Source organism: Mastigoproctus giganteus, chromosome 4 (assembly GCF_048544385.1).
Source record: "Mastigoproctus giganteus isolate SK-2022 chromosome 4, ASM4854438v1, whole genome shotgun sequence".
Taxonomy (NCBI): domain Eukaryota; kingdom Metazoa; phylum Arthropoda; class Arachnida; order Uropygi; family Thelyphonidae; genus Mastigoproctus; species Mastigoproctus giganteus.
The window spans coordinates 110,997,691-111,017,809 of NC_143578.1; the positions used below are offsets into that span (position 1 = coordinate 110,997,691).

General features: G+C 38.5%; 1 protein-coding gene across 1 annotated transcript in view; it reads left to right on the forward strand.

The window, feature by feature from the left end:
- Nucleotides 1-20,119, forward strand: part of NaCP60E (Na channel protein 60E) — a 115,437-nt gene that overhangs the window by 25,884 nt on the left and 69,434 nt on the right. Inside the window, exons 6-9 of the mRNA XM_090371729.1 lie at nucleotides 9,941-10,047; nucleotides 13,653-13,801; nucleotides 14,179-14,323; nucleotides 16,725-16,859. Coding sequence (XP_090227855.1) covers nucleotides 9,941-10,047; nucleotides 13,653-13,801; nucleotides 14,179-14,323; nucleotides 16,725-16,859 — 536 coding nt within the window. The remainder of the gene's footprint in view (nucleotides 1-9,940; nucleotides 10,048-13,652; nucleotides 13,802-14,178; nucleotides 14,324-16,724; nucleotides 16,860-20,119) is intronic.

Below are 20,119 nucleotides of genomic sequence, written 5' to 3' on the forward strand. Positions count from 1 at the left end.
TTAGAGGAGAAAGGGGTCCACCTGTTATTTCCTGTTGCGTTGATGGCTATCTTCCGATATGTTCTTCCCAAAGTGAGTTAATCTGGATCATTATGACACCGCAGTAGAGTTTCTAGCCGCGAGTCTTTTCTTGAAAACTGCCGCAGAGAACTGTTGAAATGTAGTGAAGACATCAGAATTTTCGACGAGCAAATGTACATTATTTTCTGAGAGATTATTTATTTTACTCAGCAGTACCTGTCTTTCATTCGAATAATCGTTACATTCAAAGAGAACGTGCTGCCATGTCTCAGATGCTCCGCAGTGACAGAAAGGATCAGGCTCAAGGCTCCTTTCGAAGAGTTTAGCCCTGAGCGATCCGTGGCCAGTCATTAAATATGATGTAGTCATGCTAGGCACAAACCATTTTGAGACTGTGGGTAATGATGCGAATTCAACATTTGAAATGTATCTTCGTGTGACCTCACCGTGTTCACTTTCAGCCCATCTTTGCTGCCAAACAGCGGTGAGTTCCTTCCAGAGTCTTCGTTTTTCCTCTTTTATTCTGTTCGTAGGGTCTGTTACAATGTTAAAAATATTTACAGAAATTCCTTTTTTGAGATTGTAGATCATACCCCTGTAGGAGATATAAAGGTCCAGAGGCAGGGTTCCTGCTAGAACTTGTAGGGCATTATTCGACACCGTCCGAGGAGCTTGTAGAAGTGTGAGCAACACCGAACGCTGTAATGAAAGAAGTTTAGTCCTGGTCTTAGTTTTTGAGACCCTCCAGAACCAAACACCTGCTGCGTACGCAGCAATTGGTAGGAAGATAGTCTTATAGTATAAAGACAACGTCTTTTTGCTGAGGCCCCATTCTTTTCTGGAAATCCTTGCAATTCCAGCCGTGAAGTTTTTAATTTTCTCAGAAATTTTGGATACGTGAGTATGAAAGTTTAGTTTGTCATCGATTGTAAGTCCCAAGTACTTGGTGCTGGATACGTAGGGGATTTGTGAGCCATTTAAGATAACTCTGGGAGGTCTGCCATAATTGAATTGCTTTCGAAAAACCATGAAATTTGTTTTTGTAGGGGAAATTTTGAGCTTATTTAGATTGGCCCAGTTGGATAAATCATCCAATATTGTTTGGATCTTTTGTTCTAAGATTGTTCTTGACATTCCAGTAACGCCAACCGCAAAGTCGTCTGCATATGCAATTTTTTTGCAATCTCCATTTTTCTTTGTCAGCCATTGGTCTAAGACTGCATTCCAGAGGAGAGGCCCCAGGACTGAACCCTGCGGGCACCCTCGGGAAGCAGTCGTGCTGTAAGTCAGGTGTTTGGCACAAACCTTGATCTGTCTATCTTGAAAGTATGATCTCATAATTTGGTAGATATGATTATCACACATGGCTGTACGTAGCGACCCGAGGGCGCTCTCCCACCAGAGGGAGTCGAATGCGCCCTCGAAGTCCACGAACACCACCAAGACATACTTGCTGTGAGAATCCTGGATGTATTTCAGAAGAGAAATTATAGCATCTTCGGTCGAGTGACCCTTTTTGAATCCGTGTTGATGATCTGAGCATAATTGCTGGTCCGATAACATGCTTGCAATTCTGGGAGAAATTAATCTCTCAAAAAGTTTCCCTAAGTTAGCTAGGAGGGATATTGGTCTGTACGCCCTTGGGTTTGTTTTGACTTTTCCAGGTTTATATAAAATTTTCAGTAGAGCTAGTTTCCAGGGTTTGGGAAAAAGTCCTTCGAGGAAGCATTTATTGTACATATTCAGTAGTATATTGGGAAACAGTTTAAAAAATTTCACAATTACCAAATTCTCTATCAAGTCAATGCCAGGGCATTTTTTCTTATTGAGTTTAGCAGTAGCAGCTCCTAGTTCCACGAGAGTGAAAAGGCAAACATCGGTAGATCCAACATAATTCTGGTTTTTCCTCCTGATCTCTGCCTGTTCTGGAGTATCACAGTGAGGTAGATCCTTTGGAAACAAATTATCAACGATCGTTCCGACAGTAGAGTGCCAGTCTGTTGTTTCTAGGTTATTACTAATTACAGTCTGATAGATATCTCCACTTATCAGTTTATTCCTCATTATTTTATATATGATCCCCCAGGGGTTGGTATTCCCAACATCTTTGACCAAGTTTTGCCAGCAGGTCCTCTTACTTTCAGATATGGCTCGATGGAATAATTTTCTTTTCTCTCTATAACTGTTTTTCAGCCTTTCAACGTCCTCGTTAGAAAGATGTCTACTACGCTGATATAAGCGTCTGGCTTGTTGAGTTTGAAGCCTCAAAGCAGAAAGCTGAGCGTTCCACCATGGCACTGAAGGCTTTCTTATATGTTTCCTTTTACTTGAGTTTGACATAGCTATATATAGATGTTGCTGAACAGTGTCTACATATTCTGAAGCCGATAGTTGGTTTAATGCTTCTGCATCCTCCCCATTAAATACTGTACGCAGATAATCCTCGAATTTTTTCCAGTTGACTTTATCCGTACGGTATCTTCTTAAGTCATGGACAGTCAAGTCATTGTGTTGGGAGTTCTTTGATATGTTGAACGTGATAGCCCTGTGATCGCTGTTCACCAAGGAGGGTTTCATGTCCCAGTTTCCAATTTTGTCATCCATCCTTATGGAAGTAAGTGTGACGTCAATGTTTGATTCTCCGTTGGTAGTGGAGAAAGTAAATGGTTTATTTTGTACATTTTTAATACAAAGGCTGTGAGCCATAATTAAATTTTCAAATTGGGCTCCCCGAGGATCAGTGAAGCCACTGTTCCAGAACGTTGATTTGGCGTTCAGGTCCGCCGCCACCACCAAGTTATTATTTGCGAATTTATCACAGATCTTGTCCAGTAGGTGCAATGCTATATGCACATCTTCTGAGGGGGGACAGTATAGTGAAGTTAGGTAGAAAGAGATGGAACTAGAGGATACGAGGATACAGGTAGCATTCGCTGAGCATTCTCCTGTAATCGCAGTAATAACTAGTTCGTTATTAAACACAACAATTGCGGTTTTGGGTGGAGGATCACAAGTTGCTATGATTCTAGTGGAATTGGGGTAGCCCATGATTTTATGCGCCGTTCCACCTACTTGTGATGAATAATATGGTTCCTGTAGACAGACAATGTCATAATTATGTTCTATGGCTACGTTTCTGATCTCATCAGCTGCGGCTCGAGAGCGCTGTGCGTTTATCTGTAAAATTCTAATTGTGTCTGTATTTTGAGAGTAGCCAAAGTTATTTCTGCTTGTAGTTGTATTATCCATCAACGATACGCTTATTTGCTAGTTCCATCGCTTTTAAAAACTCGGGGCACTTTCCGTCCCTGACTGAGTGATTGGAGTCCTTGTTCTTGCGTTTACAGTTTATGCATTTTGGTGATTCTTCTCTGTTGGGGCACTCTGCGAAGATGTGACCCCCATTGGCACAGTGACTACATGACACAGTTTTATGAGAGCAATTTTGTGCAGAGTGCCCGTAGGCCAGGCACCTGAAACATTTGTTAACTACGGTGAATTTTCTGAATTTATGCGATGTAAAGCCTAAATATATTCGATTGTTTTGAAGTAAACAGTGGAGAAGTTGAGGATTGAATCCAATCACCCAGTTAGTAATACTGTTTCCAGAACCTGAGCTGAACCTAAATGTTGTACCCTCGTTTACCTCCTGTTGTGAGAAGGAATAATCTTTTAAATTTTTATGATACAGGTCGTCCAAGATATCTGCCTTACTATAATCTTTTGGAACTCCATAGATTAGAATTGTTGGGTTTGACATTTTTGGCTTTTCTATTGAAAGTCCTGCATTCTTGAGTGCAGGCAAGGTACAGATTTTGGTGGCATCATATGAGTTTGTAGTCTCTACTAACAAACCCTTGTTCCGGAGGAGTCTGATGTTCTTAACTTTCATTTCTTTATACTCGGTTTTGAGTGTGTTTGTCACCGCATTCCTAATGTCTTGACTGGACTGTATCACTGAGTTAGCAGTGGGTCTTAGGATTAGTATATTGCGTGGATCACCAGGTCGAGAAATCCAGGGGGTTTTGGCAGGCTCTGAATGGGCCACCATCTGTGGTTCATTTGACATTTCTGTTGATAGTTGTCTAGGCTTTTCGCCCCGTCTTCCGGAATTAACTTTCTCCAATGGATGGGATCGCTCAGGATCAAGTCGGCCCCAATTTGATTTTGCAGCCTCTGCAAAAGTCTTTTTCATCAACGATTGATTTCCTCCATGGGAACCTCCTGGGGAGAGTATATGTTGATCAAAAATATCTGCCCGACATTCTGTGCTGGTCGTCTTGGCCTTCAGCCTCTCATTATCTATTATTAGAGACATTGTTAGTGCCTCCATGTCAGCCCAAAGGCTGTGAATGAAGTTTGATGCAATTTTCGTAACCATACTGGTATCTGCTGACATAAAATCTCCGAGCGCCTTCTTTATTTTTATAACTGTGGCGTGTACAATAGTTGGATCCAAAGAAGCTCCAAGATCCAAGGTATCGGTGAAAGACGTGCTTTGAACCCCTGTTGTCTGGGAGGGGCTAATATTTTCAGTATTTTCTGGATTTGTTGGTTCAGTTTTGTCACCAACTGTGCCAGTATCTTTCTGTACTGTATTTTTAGACTTTGAATCTTCCGGATTAGTGTGTGCGTTTTGGTGTGAACTTCCATTTTCGTGGTCTGTTCGCTCTCCTTGAACAGAAACAGCTCCAGCGCGGCCGTGTTGATCAAGTTGGGTGAAATACACCTGGCTGTCACTGGCGTGCCGCCTTCTACTATGCTGCAGTGGGCTGGGCGACGCCAGGTGGGAGTCGAGCAGCAATTTCGGGGGGGGGGGAATACGGTACTGATTGGAAAGGGCTTACTTGTCCATTCGTCGGCTTTTTCCGACAGCAGTAAGCAGTGAATTTCGCGCGTGCTGCGCTTGATAATTTTTTCAGGCTTATCTGGGACAGACCTGAGCAGCTTTGGCAAATTTGGCATTTGCACTTCGAACATTTGATGTAGACTCCTTTGCAGTCTTTATTAACCTCTTTTTTGCATAATTTGCAGTTGTCTGTAATTTTCGGTCGAGTCTCCCCTTCCATAGAGAACGGTATGAATGAGAGTGGGAACTACGTACAGTATATCACCCGCGCACTCAACCTAATCCCGTTAGTCACTGCTGCAAAAACGAGGCTCTCCCCAAATGTGAAAGGGACCTCCTGCTGTACAGTGATTGCCGCAGGCAGGGAGGTGACACGGAGAGCGCGAGAGCGAGGGAAAACACTATTGGTCAGTTGTGCTGGTGTCCACTAACTGCCATCGTGCTATATAAGAAATGACAAGATATCGTCCATCTTGGAAAAATTCATTGTCGCAGGCCAAAAAAGGGAAAATTATAAAATACTTATCTTTGGCTGGAGCAACGCAGCTGAAATTTCATGCACCAGTAGACAGGCACTCACTGATGACCTCTGTATCACTTGAACGGTCGAGCATTCACTGTAATTCACATAAATCACCTTTAATTAGGAGCACGAAATGCACAAGCTATATAACTAGACGCCACCTTCTGAAAAGCCGCCAGAAAAAGCGTAGTGTGTTGTGTCGGTTCTGTCGTTATATTCTGGCTACTTGGCCGCAGAACCCCTAGTGGGACTTCATGTTGCCCGCCACCACCACTGACCGATGAGTCAAGCTGTCCTCAGTACTCTGGCTGCTCTTCGTCAAGGGACAGCCTGAGCCTCCAAAACGAAAAAAAAAAAAAAATAGTACGAAGAATGAAATTAAAGTGGGAACAAGTAGGAGGATGAGTAAAGAGATCGGAGGGGAGAAGTGAGAATCAACTCTGGAATTGAAAGCTCACCCATTTCCAGGGAAAGGAAGACAGTTTTCAGAACAAGCGTGATGATGCTAAAAAAGAAAAGAAATAGATTCGAAGTAGATTAATAGAGATGTGGCAAAATCGTTGGGAGCATAGTTAAAGGGAATTCTTTACACTCAGGGAAGTGGAAAGTGAAAAGAGTCAGGGAGTCTTGTCAATGATATATAGGAATTTTGCTAGCAGGGACAAGGAGGTGATTATCCCGTTATACAAGGCAATGGTCAGGTCACACCTAGAGTACTGTTTACAGGTCTGGAGGCCTCATTTTAGGAAGGATGTAGAGTTGTCAGAACGAGTACAAAGAAGGGCAACAAGATTAGTGAGGAGAACAAAGGGCTGCTCTTACCAAGAAAGGCTTAAATTCTGCAAATTGCAGCACCTGGAGAGCAGGCACCTGCGAGATGATCTGATTGAGGTGTATAAGGCCTTGAATGGGTTGAGCAAGCTGAATGCTGATAGGATTCTTCCTCTTGCTCAGACTAAGAACCTGAGAGGGCACAGTTTCAAATTGAGGAAAGACAGTTGTAGAATAGATGTGCCTTTAGCCAGCGGGTAGTTGAATCGTGGAACAGACTTCCATCTTTTGTTGTGGAAGTTGATAGCCTAAATAAATTTAAGGCTGAGCTGGGCAGGCATTTGGAACGAATAGAGGAGTGAAATGGGAGGGGATTTTTTGGCTGATGCTGCATAAGCTTGCTTTCTTGCATCGTATGCCTCTACTAATGTTAATTATAGATAATGTTAATTATAGTAGTGATTTATGGAATTTTCACGATAGTGAAGATGTAGGTATTTAACAGTGATGCAGCAGAATGCTCAAAGGTCTTTTTCTGTAATGGATAAATTGATGTTAATGAGAAGTTTTGTGATTTAGTTTGTATTCAGGAGCCGTATATACTTCAGTTTAACAATGTATATAAGGTAGTTGGACTATCAATAACTATAAAATTAGTATATGTTACTGAAATTAGACCTAGGGTGACTATTACTGTGTTAAACAATAACATTAAATTAACACTTGTAAGTAGTATGTGGACTCAAGACATAGTTTTGTGTACATGTGGAAATATTACAAGTTGCATTTTATTTCTTATCTGTTTACTGTGCCCCAACTGTAGAAATTGATTTTATTTTGAATGCTTTGGAATTAATATTGGAAAGAATTGATAATTGTAATGTACTTATTGCAATGGACTCTAATGCTAGGTCAGACTTTTGGTTCAGTGGAAGTACAAATGCTAAAAGCACGAGTCTTCAGGGCTTTATATTGGCGAAACATTTGAATGTACTTAATTTGTAAATCAGCCTGCTATCTTTGACAACATACATGGTGCATCAAATATTGATGTAACATTGGCTTCTGCTGATTTAGTAAGAGGATTTGGCACGTTAATGTGAATGTAACCAACAGTGACCACAGAGCAATTTTTCTTCATGTTAATACAGGTGTTAAAATTAGACACAGTGATTGTAGAATGAAAGAACAGACAAGATTTCAATATAAAACAGTGAATTGGAATAAATATAATAAATTTTTGCAAAAGAATCTTAAAGATTGATAAATTAAATAGTTTAAATGCCCTGGAGTATTCCTTGTATATTCAAAACCTGCTTTATAGAGCCTTGTTAAGCTCGACTAAGGAAAGGAAGGATAGAAGAAGAATTGTTCCTTGGTGGTCACAGGAATTGAACATAGTAAGACGTGAAGTTTATGCAGGCAGAAAGAAGCTGCCGAGGCATAAGGATTGTGGTACTAATGAAGTTGTATATTATAGTCAAATATATAAATGTAAAAGGAAATATTACAATAAATTGAAATAAATATAAATTAGAGGCTTGGAAGAATTTAGTTACTACGGTAGGTAACAATGAATCGTGGGGGTTATTGTTTAAATTAACTATAAATAAAGTAACTAGTTATGAAATAAAGAATTCAGTAATAGTTGGGGAAGATGAAACATGAGTTCGAATGAGACTATAAGAGTTATTGTACAACAATTATTTCCAGAGGATAATCAACTAAATACTTTTGAGCAGATGCAAATTAGAAATTGAACTAATCAGTATAATTCCAGTGAGAATTGTTTACTTTGGAAGAATTAAAATCTGAAGCTGCTAAAATTAATATAATTAAGACACCGGGCTTGATATGGTGGAAAATAGTGCAATCTTAAAATTTCTAGAATTATATTCCACACTATTATTAAATTTATTTAATAAATGTTTTTTTTTTTTCAGGGGATATTCCCCGAATTTTGGAAAAATGCTTTGATAAAACTGTTAAGAAAGCCGGGAAAAAAACCCCATCAAATCCAAGTAGTTATACGCCAACGTCTTTATTACCCAATTTTGATAATAAAGAGATTTTTTTTTTTTTTTTGTGATAAAGCTTATGTGATCACTGGAATTAATGATTACCTAAGATGGTTACCGAGGGATGAAGGGTCGCAATATACGTTGGAGGACAGCATACACGAAGGGCAGATAAAAAGAAAAAAGTCCAATGCACAAACTGTGGCCAAAAGCCCGAGGCTGATATCCAGAAAGAGCTGAGGATTGCCAGAATCTGACAGTGCAACAGATATAGCACAGTTCAAAGTGTTAGGGTCTAACGTCACCAGGGGTTCCCCCCCATCTCTGCGCTGTATACTCAGTTTGTGTAACACAGAACTCTGTGAAGGCCAGAGATTTACTAAAGAGTGTAAGCGTGTTGTTGTTGTGTCGTGTAATGTAATGTAGTGTTGTGTCGTTCGGCTGACCTTTTAGCAGATGAGCCCATAGTGGGACCCCCCACGTTGTCTACACTTCGCCCCTAGGAGGCAGGTTAGGCTAGAGGGATCGCAGTAGAAGTTTTTATCTGGCAATCCCTAGTTTATACCTAGTTTCATAAGATTTCAGTGGCTATGGCCTATATATATATAGGCCCAAAACTGATATTTATGGTAAAAGGAAATAAATGTCAATTGTGGTGAAAGAGAGAGTGACCGAGCATGAGGGAAAGAGAGAGGAATGAACTTTATGGTGAATGGGAATGAGTGAAAAAGCAAATGTAATTGGCCGAAAGAATACAAAGTTAATAATAATAACTTGCATTACTTTATATATACTAACAACACAAACGCTAACACTGCATCATTCTCCCCTGGCCTGCAAAAACTTGCGGCTAGGCCTGCACCACAACTGAAGAATAACAGTAATTTGAGGTGTAACTTTGAGGGAACATGGTGGCAGGTATCCATTCATTTGTTTGGCCAAGCATTGCTCCGTCTAGGCTACAGTAGTTGACAACCATGCCGTCAACATTCCTTTCTGCACACAACAGGAAAAAATGCCTACATCGGGCTACTGAGTATCAGAACTGGACGCTATCAGACCACAAAAAGAGTCTACTGGATTCAAAGAATCCAGTTTCTAAGTGCATCATGCTAATAGCGTGGTTACGGTACGGCAGTGACAACGTGAAACCGTGGACCTGTCTTAAATGAACACAGTACTGCAGTCTGGTAAGAGAAGTGACAGTGCGAGCTTGTTTTGCTGTGAGTTCGTGGCTCTTTAGTGTCCTGTGTACCGGCTCCAGAACTTATTTAAGCATCGTTACGGATGAGGACCACTCACTTCTCCAGTAGCCCCGGACTCCAGTCACAAAGAACCCTTGTGGAACGACATAGAAAGGGTCATCAGAAACCACTGCCATCCCCTCCACAAGAACTACAAGGCCGTGTCCATGGTGCCTTAGCTAAGTTACCAAAAGAACGATACTGGAAGTTAATGGGATTCATGCAAGGCGAATCACTGACGTATTGCAGTCCAGAAGGTGCTCGACACCATATCAAATGGTTGTACGCAATTCAGTGGGCACTGAGTGTTATGTATATACATTTTAGTTATTAAAAGAAGTTGTAATAGTTGTAGACACTGTAAGGAATCGTGTTTCGTACTTCAGTTATTTGAATTATTTTAAAAACTTATTATATTTATTTAAAAATTTTCTTTTAAAATAAGTTTTAAAAATTTATTATACAATTTACTTTTACCGCATTATTGAACAGATAATTTATGTGAATCCTGCAGGGCTGAAAACCATTGTGAATGCTATGCTTCACTCTATCAGAATGCTAGCAGAAGTCATGGCGCTTACACTTTTCTGTCTCATGGTATTTGCTCTTCTTGCTCTCCAAGTAAGTCACAGTTATGAGAATCGCTTATAAAGCGAGCTTTATTTTTTTAAAAAAAATGTGTGTTTATATAAAATCTGTGTGTTACATGTATACATTGCACAATTGCATTTTTTACAATATTATTTCAAATTAGTTGATCATATGAATAGGATGGTTTGACGTTTAACATGATACCGTGTTGTGTAATTATAGTGAATTGGGGGGGGGGGGAACTAGATAACAGCAAGTTGCTGTTATCTAGCTTTATTTCATATTATTCTGAAGAAACATTTTTTTTAATTGTTCATTCATTAGTTTAGTTTATTGTAAAATTGAACGACAATAATGTTTTGTAATAGAGTCCCATGAATATTATTTTAAATAAAGCTCAGATGAGCAAAGAGTAATATTGCTAGCGTAGATTTTATATCCTAGCAATATATATAAATATATAAATTCTACACTAGCAATAAAGATTGGACCTGTTAGTTACAGAAACTACTATAGTTACTTTATTAAAGTATAATGAGCAACCAAAGTTGCTAAATTATTGGTAGATTTAGTTCAATTTTTAGGGTACTTTAAAGAACGGAAAGCTTGCTTATCAGCGATCACTGTCTACATTTGACTGAGTCCACCCACCAACTTTTGAATATACAGCCCGATTCAAACCAAAACTTACAATACGTGTGATGAGGGTGAGAGGAGGATAGGAGCGTGTTATCCAAAGGTGAAGTAGATGCGGATACACTTCACTTTCCCCGACGAAGTACAAGAAACTTTACTTGATGGCCTCTATTCATCTTTTTTACCTGGCTCGATCCATTATTTTGAAACACGATGGCGGCCACTCAAGTTATGAGCGCCACCGATTTATAACTCTAGTTCATAGTTTTATATAAACAGATTCGTGGAACATGCGAAGCGATTTTAAGTAACTCTTAACAAGGAGAGGATGCTTCCACTTCGAAGTCAAATCTTGTTTCAAGTCTTGAATTCGTAACTTTTCGAACCTAAATTGTTTAGAAACGCTTTTGTTCGCATTTCGATACAAGCCAAATTTGCAATAGGCGACAAAGTCCTAAATCATCCTGGCTGGAGTATTTTTATTTGTATTCGACATCTTGACCCATTGAAATCGATTCCATTATTTATCGCGTTGAACACGAGGAAAGTGTGCTATTTATATTTCTGTTATATAGTTTAAAGCATGCGTTGCATTTTCTGAAAGTGATTCGGCATAAGGCGGGCATTCCTTAATGTCTCATTTTGTTCATAACCCCCTTAAAATTTACTGTCTTAGGAAATACCAATATAATTTAAAGTTTATAGCAAGTTGTTTTCAGCTTCAGGAAAGATGTTAAAGGACTACTTACTCGTGTCACTATTAACATGGTACTTAGATACTTTCACTATTATTATGGTACTTTTATGGGCCTTCTCCACAAGGTGGCAAAGGCTCAAAAAAGTTCTTCCCGTTAAGCCTTGGTTTTAACCCAATACAGTGTAGGAGGACAGCAATGATAACCACTGAGCTAGCGGCGAGGGCGTACATTATAATGAGAATTACTACATATTTTACAAATCGGTATTAAGCAGTGTTATTTTTGACATAAATATGTTGTTTGTTTCTGTATCTGAAGAAGTTTGCATATCGCATTCCTTGGTCAAAAACGAAATCGCCTACTTTATCATACCTGTTTTTTAGGGGAAATTTAGTTTCGACTTAGGGCACCTTTTTATAAACCTACTATAAGTCAGTTATACGAAGTTCCATCTTTTGAAATGAATGCTAGGCATTTATATAGGGTAAGGCGCTTTTCATAAAGCCACTATTACGATAAATGGAAATTTTATTCAGAAGAAGTTGCCTAAAGCTATTAAACTTAGGCTAATTATGCGAGCATCATTAGACTCTGGGGAGATTCCCTTGGATTGGAAAAGTGCAAATGTATCTCCCATACATAAGGGTGGCTCTAAAAGTGAAGTTGGAAATTATCGACCTGTCAGTCTGACTTCAGTAGTAGGGAAAATCGTGGAGGCAATGATCAAGGGTGGAATTCAGGATCATTTGGATCGAATTGAAATTCTCAAGGATACTCAGCATGGTTTCGTAAAGGGAAAATCATGTTTAACAAATCTGGTTCGCTATTTCGAAAGGGTCACTCACGAGCTGGATTTAGGGAATAATTTCGACATTGTTTATTTAGATTTCAGCAAAGCTTTTGACTCAGTCCCACATGAGCGGTTGCTTTATAAGCTGGAACAGGTTGGAATCACTGGGAAAATCCTTAGATGGATAGAAGGATGGCTTCAGGGCAGGAGGCAGAGGGTTGTGATAAATGGCTATTCCTCAGATTGGGTTGAGGTAAGAAGTGGGGTTCCCCAAGGATCAGTATTAGGACCACTGTTGTTTTTAATTTTCATAAACGACATTGATGAAGGGATAGAGGGCGTGATGTCTAAATTTGCAGATGACGTTAAAATTGGAAGAGTAGTTAATGATCACTGTCAAGCTGAGCTTCTTCAGAGAGACCTAGATAGACTTCAGGAATGGTCAGAAAAATGGCAGCTGTGCTTTAATCCAACAAAGTGTAAGGTATTACACCTGGGAAACAGTAATCCCAAAAAAACTTATTCACTTGGTGGAGTTCAACTAAACCCAGTACTGGAGGAAAGGGACTTGGGTGTTACGATACGGTCAGACATGAAATTCTCTGAGCATTGTAAACAGGTTGCAAGGAAGGCCCATGGTGTCCTATCGATGATCTATCGAACTTTTGCAAGTAGAGATAGGGACGTGATAATCCCATTATATAAGGCTTATGTTAGACCACACTTGGAATACTGTGTTCAAGTATGGAGACCGCACCTGAAGAAAGACATCGAGCTTCTTGAAAGGGTGCAAAGAAGGGTAACTCGCCTGGTGAGATCGGCAAAAGGGCGTCCTTATGAAGAAAGACTTCGAATATGTGGGTTGCAGAGTTTGGAAACTAGACACCTTAGAGGAGATTTGATTGAGGTGTTTAAGGCTCTGAGAGGCATCAGTAAAATGAATGAGGACGAAATTTTCAAGATTATAAATGATGCTAGAACTAGGGGACATAAATTCAAGTTACGGGGGGAAATGTTTAGATTGGACTGCAGGAAGTTCTATTTTAGCCAGCGAGTTATAAATTACTGGAATAAGTTGCCTTCATGGGTGGTAGAGGCCGACAGTTTGGGGAAATTCAAAGGTCATCTGGATAGTACTTTCGGGTAAGGGAAGCGCATAGGATGATAGGTTTAATTTCCTTTTTATTTATTTTTTATTTTATTATTATTTTTTTTATTTATTAATTATTATTATTTAGTTATTTATTTATTTATTTATTTTTTTTTTTTTTGTTTTTATCATTGTTTTGTTCGGATTTTTTTTTTTTTTTGGCTGGTGCAGCATAAGCCATAGGCTTTCTTGCACCATGCGGCCGTTACTAATACTAATACTAACTTCGCTATGTGATCACTATCTGACTCAATTTCAGATTTACTCTAATAATCCCCCACTCCCCATGTTCTCCCTATTCTTTATTCATTAAATAATTACAAAAACGATTAAAATATAAATAGTTTTTAATATTCTGCAGCTGTACATGGGTCTGCTTAAACAGAAGTGTGTGCTTAATGTTGCGTTTCTAAATGCTACAAAAGATTTGGCGCTTCCGAGCAACTCTTCTTCGTGGCTAGTAGATATAGATGGCCAACCAGCAGTGTGTGGAAATCGTACCGGAAGCAGGTAATTATTTTCTTGCTTAGATTTGTGGCTTAAAGTTCACCTTCTCTTGTTGATGAGAGGTTTGACGTCGATTATAGCATGTTTAAATAATCTCTTGTGATAATTTTGGTACGTGTTGATTTAAACTAATATTTGTCTTGAAATAATCGTTCTGTGTCATTTTATTTAAAAAATAATATGTTATGTAGTTATATTTTATAATATTTCAAGATTCTACAACATATCTTGCAATATTTTATATTTATTGCAAATCAAATTATAGAAATAATCTACATTACAAATAGGGGCTATTTGCACCGTTCTGTTCATGTTGAATTATTCTACATTTCTTCATTGCAATCTGTTTCATCTTGTATTTTAACTGCTTTGTATTTTAGGACTTGTCCTGCCAATTACACTTGTTTATCAGATGTAGGAGATAATCCCAACTTTGGCTATACAAATTTTGACTCTTATGGCTGGGCTATCCTTTCCACTTTCCAACTTATCACATTGGACTATTGGGAAGACGTTTACAACAAGGTAGAGTATTCAATAGTTTACAGTATTAAGATAATAATAATAATAAAATTCTTTAATAAATTAACTGGTATACATTTTTGATTCCCTGCACAGATAACCAGAGGAATCTTAAAAAACGTTCGTTATACAAGTGACCAATCACAAAAATGCAAAGTTCAGGGTACAAAGTAACCATTAAAGACAAAATATCTGAACAGGGAATTAATCTTAATAAAAAAAACAAGACTACAAATTAAGCGTAATATAAAATGACATCGGCATACTAGGACCGCCACTTGTACACCTGTCCTTTACATACAATAAGAAAGCACAAGATGTCATCTCGATATGACTTGTCAATCGACCATAGGCGCAAGTCGATGTTGAGCGAGTTGAGTGTGTCCAAAGTTACATTTGGGACGTGTCTATTGAAACTCTGGAGTCTTGAGCATAAAGAGGGGATACTGCGGAGTTGTCTTCCTGGAAAACGCCAACCAACCGTGTTCCAGGTGTTCATGTGATCATGCTTAGATGAACATAGATGAACGAATGCCTTTATTTTCCGCACATGGGCTCTGGATTGCGGGCGTGTATTGCAAGTTGGAGCGTAGTACAGATTTGGATGTCGTGTAGATCTGGTGAGACCACTCGTTGGCCCACTTCAGCACCCAGAATTCCATACTCCATAGTTTCTTGAGGCTGGTGGGAGGTGTGACAGACCCAATTTCCATGGGAGAAAAGAGAGCCCGCTAGAGAAGTACGTTTAGTTATTTCGAGATTAGGATGACCACTTTTTAACAGCATGAACATAGCATATATTCATGCTGTTAAAATGTAAGTCTTTCGCTTGGACTCTTGGCTTCTAACATGATTTTTGTAAATCTCTCAACGAAGCGATTTGCGTGATGAAGTTTTAACCTGTACCACTAGGTAGTTTTACCCATATGAGACACGACACTAATTTCGCTTAAAGGGATAAACGATCGCGTCATAAAAACCCGAAAGTTCAGGTTTATCTGCACGTAATTTGGAACTAGATATTAATCACATTTGGCCTGATTAGGATCCTGAAGGCAATAATTAAAATTAACTAAAATTGTACGCTCCTGCTAATAGGAGACCAGAATAAAAAGAAAACTTTCATATTAGGGCCAACGAGAACAACCTCATCTATCCATATGTACATACAAGTGGATGAAGTATTATGTCCGTAGATTGCATGTGTTTCCTGGTTGGTTTGCCTGTTTTGCTGGACAAAAAACTCGACTTTCTGAGAGGAAAACTTGCTATCCTTGCACAAAACCGACTAACTCAGCCAAGGTGGGAAATTATTTTCTCGCATCATTGACAAGATTCGAACTTAAACCTTTACCACACGGTGTGGGGATAACCACTGTGCTACCAGTGAGGAGGCAATATAAAAACTCTTACAGAATAACGTAAGTCTGAATCTTCTGGGCTTACTGTAGATCATTGAAATAAATTTTCCCGCAAGCTGAGTTGGCAGAATTCAAAGCGGAATTGGGTGGGCCACTTCCAGCTGAACGTTTGGTGCATTTCTTTTCTTTTCTTTCCTTTCAAACCAGCCTTGAAGTAGAATAATTTATATATGCCCCGGAAATTCAGAGTATTGTCAGTTTGAGAGTGAGTGAATGCTAATGTACCTTTTCTTAGAATCTTGTTTCTAATTGGATTGAGTTAAACGTTAAGGATGATTGCGTATCGGCCTATATTTTATAGCTTATTTTTGTTGACTCAAAGTGCCCTAGTAATACAAATATCACAGTGCATACGACAATAGTGATCCTATTTACATAATCAATTTATAGCGAAAGCTTAATTCGTCCAGTACTCACCTCTTAATCCATATTTATAACTTTTTGAAGTCCATAAGAAAGTAAAAGTTCTAAAAATTACATTAATAATTAAGATATGCTCGTCATCGTGGGAGCTAGAATTACTATATAGATCTTACCTTCACTTGCACTACTTAGCCAACTGATGATGAACATATTGAAAGTCTTTCGGTTGGACTCTTGGCTTTTAACTCAACGGTTCTAGTTTCTTCTCGTTTACACAGTGATTTATGGATGACAACCGGAGGATAAAAGGGGTGCACTTCTTCCTCTGAGCATATCTTAATTATTAATGGAATTTTTAAAACTTTTACTTTTATCTTCTTATGGACTTCAAAAAGTTATAAATGCGGATTAAGAGGTGAGCACTGGACGAATTAAACTTTCGCTATAAAATTAATTATGAGGAAATAGAGAGCACTTTAAGACCTAACTATAAAAAGCTTCTAATTGTGATCCTATTTACTTAACTACAGCAACAAACTAATTTTTGTTTATACAATATATAATAAACAAATAATATGCTGCTGTAGTTTTCTCAGTTCTTGTTTTTTTTTTTATTTCAGGTAATCGCCGTTACAGGACCAGCAAGCATTCTCTACTTTATACTTGTCGTGTTTTTTGGTTCATTCTATTTAGTGAACCTAACTTTGGCAGTTGTTGCTATCGCCTACCAGGAAGAAGCTGAAAGCACTTTAAAAGTAAGTTTGCGATTAATTTGTTTTAAAACATTCATAACTTCCCAATTCGCATTTATCTTGAATAAATTCAGTCGTAATTAATTTAATCATGCATGGACTTAATGTCTTGTCTAGTTAGTATTTTCCACAGTATATGAGATCGATATTCTGCTTCATTTTATGTCAAGCATTACAAAATATATCTGGTATTCGGAGCACTGTCACACGGCAACAAGATGAGAAAAAATTGATTTAATTTTCTCCAACCTATGAGAGTTTTCAGGATACGAAATTGTTTACTACCGTTTAAAAAAATATATTTTTTTTGAATAACAGTGTGTAAGTAATCGTAAAGAAACTGGAATTTCCTACTGGCACGAAATCAAGATCCAGTTTACTAAGAACTTCGAAAAACAAGGTAAACTCTATCTTTATCTCGGTCTTTACTTTTTCAACAAAAATTCCTTGTAATACTTAAAAAAAAAAATCGTATCGCTTACCGGGTATTCCCCGTTGTTACCCTCAAAGTAGTTCCCTTGGAACCAGAGCCGTCTTTCGCAGCTCCTGTACACAATGGGACCTCATTTTTGGGACACAACTAAAGCTATTCTTTTTGCCATTTTCACACTGCCCTGTATCGGCCTGGGATCTCGGGAAAGTGCCAATTCTTAGTGTCCTGCACTAGACAATATAGGATGTCCGCTGCTTCTGCTTAAAGCACTTCCAGTCCTCTTGTTTTGTGATATACGTCAGTGCGCCCAGCGTTGTGTCCTATATCTCTGAAATGTCAATCTCTACTCTTTGCGTGCAGAAGTTTGTCTAGTTTTGGGAACGGGAAGAAGTTTTATAGGGAGCCAAATGTAAATAGTACAGTGTATGCAGATGATGAGGAGACAGCCATATTACTACCGACCAGAAATTGTAACTCGTTCCGACTTGCGTGACTAGTATTCAACTTGTAGCACCCATTTTCCAGACATTTTTATCCCATCTTCTAGTGCCTGTTGTATTACTCCTGCGCAGAAATACTAATTGACAGTGACAGTTTGGCTCAATGGAAAAAAAATATCTTCACGCACTACCATCAGTGTCAAAAAAACAAAACAATATCAATCTACTCTTAGGATCCAACTGGGCTTAATCAAGAAAACCAAATCATTCTACTATTCTACAGATTCAGCTTCCATTATTTCATATGTTATTGAAACTAACTTTGCACTAAAGGATGGAGATTAATGAAAAAGTCGCAGGATGTGCTCAAGGAGATCAAAAAATATATATAGGATCTCCGGAAAGAATCCACCAGGTATGTGATTAAATCACTTGACTACTACGGGTAAAAATCTTGGAATTCCTAGTAAAGTATTAATGTTTTATTTTTAATTCAACCCTTTAACTTTTTAATCGCCACTCGGTGACGTCCTAAATGCAGAAAATTTTTAATGGAGATTTGGTGTTGGTTTCCTGTTAATGGTATGTGGTAAACCGTGAAGACACTTTTACAGGGGTCTGAAATATACAGTACTTCTATTCGGTGAAGAGAAGGGTCCTGCCTAAGATATTGACCCAACTATGAAATTCAAACTGTCTGGTCCCATAAAAGGTTAATATAATTTTATCCGTTTAAGACATTCCTGTTTGATTTACCACCTGAATCCAGTTTACTGATCTTATTATGTATATTTTCCTGAAATAGTGTTGTTGGGCCCAGAGTATCTTTTTTAGCGTTTTATTGATCCAAACATCAGTCACTGCCATGCATTCTAAGACTGGCTAACAGATCGTGTGATACAGAGTAATATCTTATTGGACATATTCTACTTACCTGCGAATAATAGCTAGAAATGTCACCTTTCTTAACTTAAAAACAGAGATTTACATTGGAAAAGAAAGAACAAAAGTTGGTTTTTTTTTTTATGGCATACAGCTTTTATACAGGGCGCCATTTCTCCTCGCGAGTTGCCTTGATATTCCGCCATGATAATAAACATCACTTTCTTAGTGAGATTAAGAAGTGCTATTAATTTTACTGAGGATCATTCAGTGTCTTCACAATGAATTGTGTGGTATTTCTCTACTTCCGGCCTTGCATTTATACAACGAATAAGCACGATTATTAATAATAACATAATAATTATTAATCTAGAAAGAGAATTACAATAAAAACTTGCTAAGCTATTTCTCAGAAAATTAAGGGTAGCCTAAAAAAAAATAATTTGAGAAGGTTAAATCCTCCTTGAAAGAAAGAAGGGAGAGAAAATAAAGTCAAAAGTCCATATCTGTATGTAATTAATAAGAATGATCTCAAAAAAAAAAACTTTTACTGTTTTAATGATGCAATTTTCACCAAGTTGAAAATAAAGCATATTAAGTAGTAAATAAATAACATAATATTTATTTAATAATGCAGGATGATCCAAAAGTTTCATATTGATGGTGAAGCTTATGCAAAGGAGCGTTGGCTGAATTTATTTAATGACAAGTTGAACTTAGTTTTTATGCACAAATAGAATCTTGTATTTCTGGAATTAAGCTTCATCCTTATTCTTTTTCCAAATGCCACTTTTTGATGTCCTTTTTAATAAATTCATTATTAGACTTATGTGAGTGTGATTAGTCTTTACCCATATATTTAGCATTCGCTTTGGTAAGGTGGTGTATTTAGTGTCAGATGGCCAGGGGTTTCCCCCATCTCCGCGTAATTTTCATTGTGAGTACCAGTTTGCTGGAAATGCCAGAGGTTTAAAAGTGTATGGATATTGTATATGTGTAGTGTCACGTACCGTTGTTCATCTGGTCATTTAGCCGCTGGACCCCTGCTAAGGCCAAACGTTGCCCCACCTTCGCCCCGTGGAGGCAGATCAGGAACCCAGTAGTTTTAGTTTCACTCTGGCAGGTCTTTTATATCCACGTACGTATAGACAGATCCATATATATGCGATACATATATCCATCATCGTCGGTTTTGATGATCGTAACGTGAGGGGGATAACGCTTGCATAATAAAGGCAGAAAAAATGGGCGAACGGTAATTTTGACATAATTAAGTTTTTGTGTGTGGAGCATTCGCTGGCATAAAGATAGTAGGTGGGAGACTGAAGGCTGGGGGGGGGGGGTTAAGGTAGAAATATGGGGATGATAGTGTAGGCAACCCCAGAAGTCAGTGAGGCAGGCCCATGCCTCACCAGAAGAAAGTAGGGGGCGCCGGGGAGACTGTCCCACCACCGGCGCAGGGGGAGGGGGTGGACAGGCACCAGGCAAGGGAGCCCGGTGCGATCGCC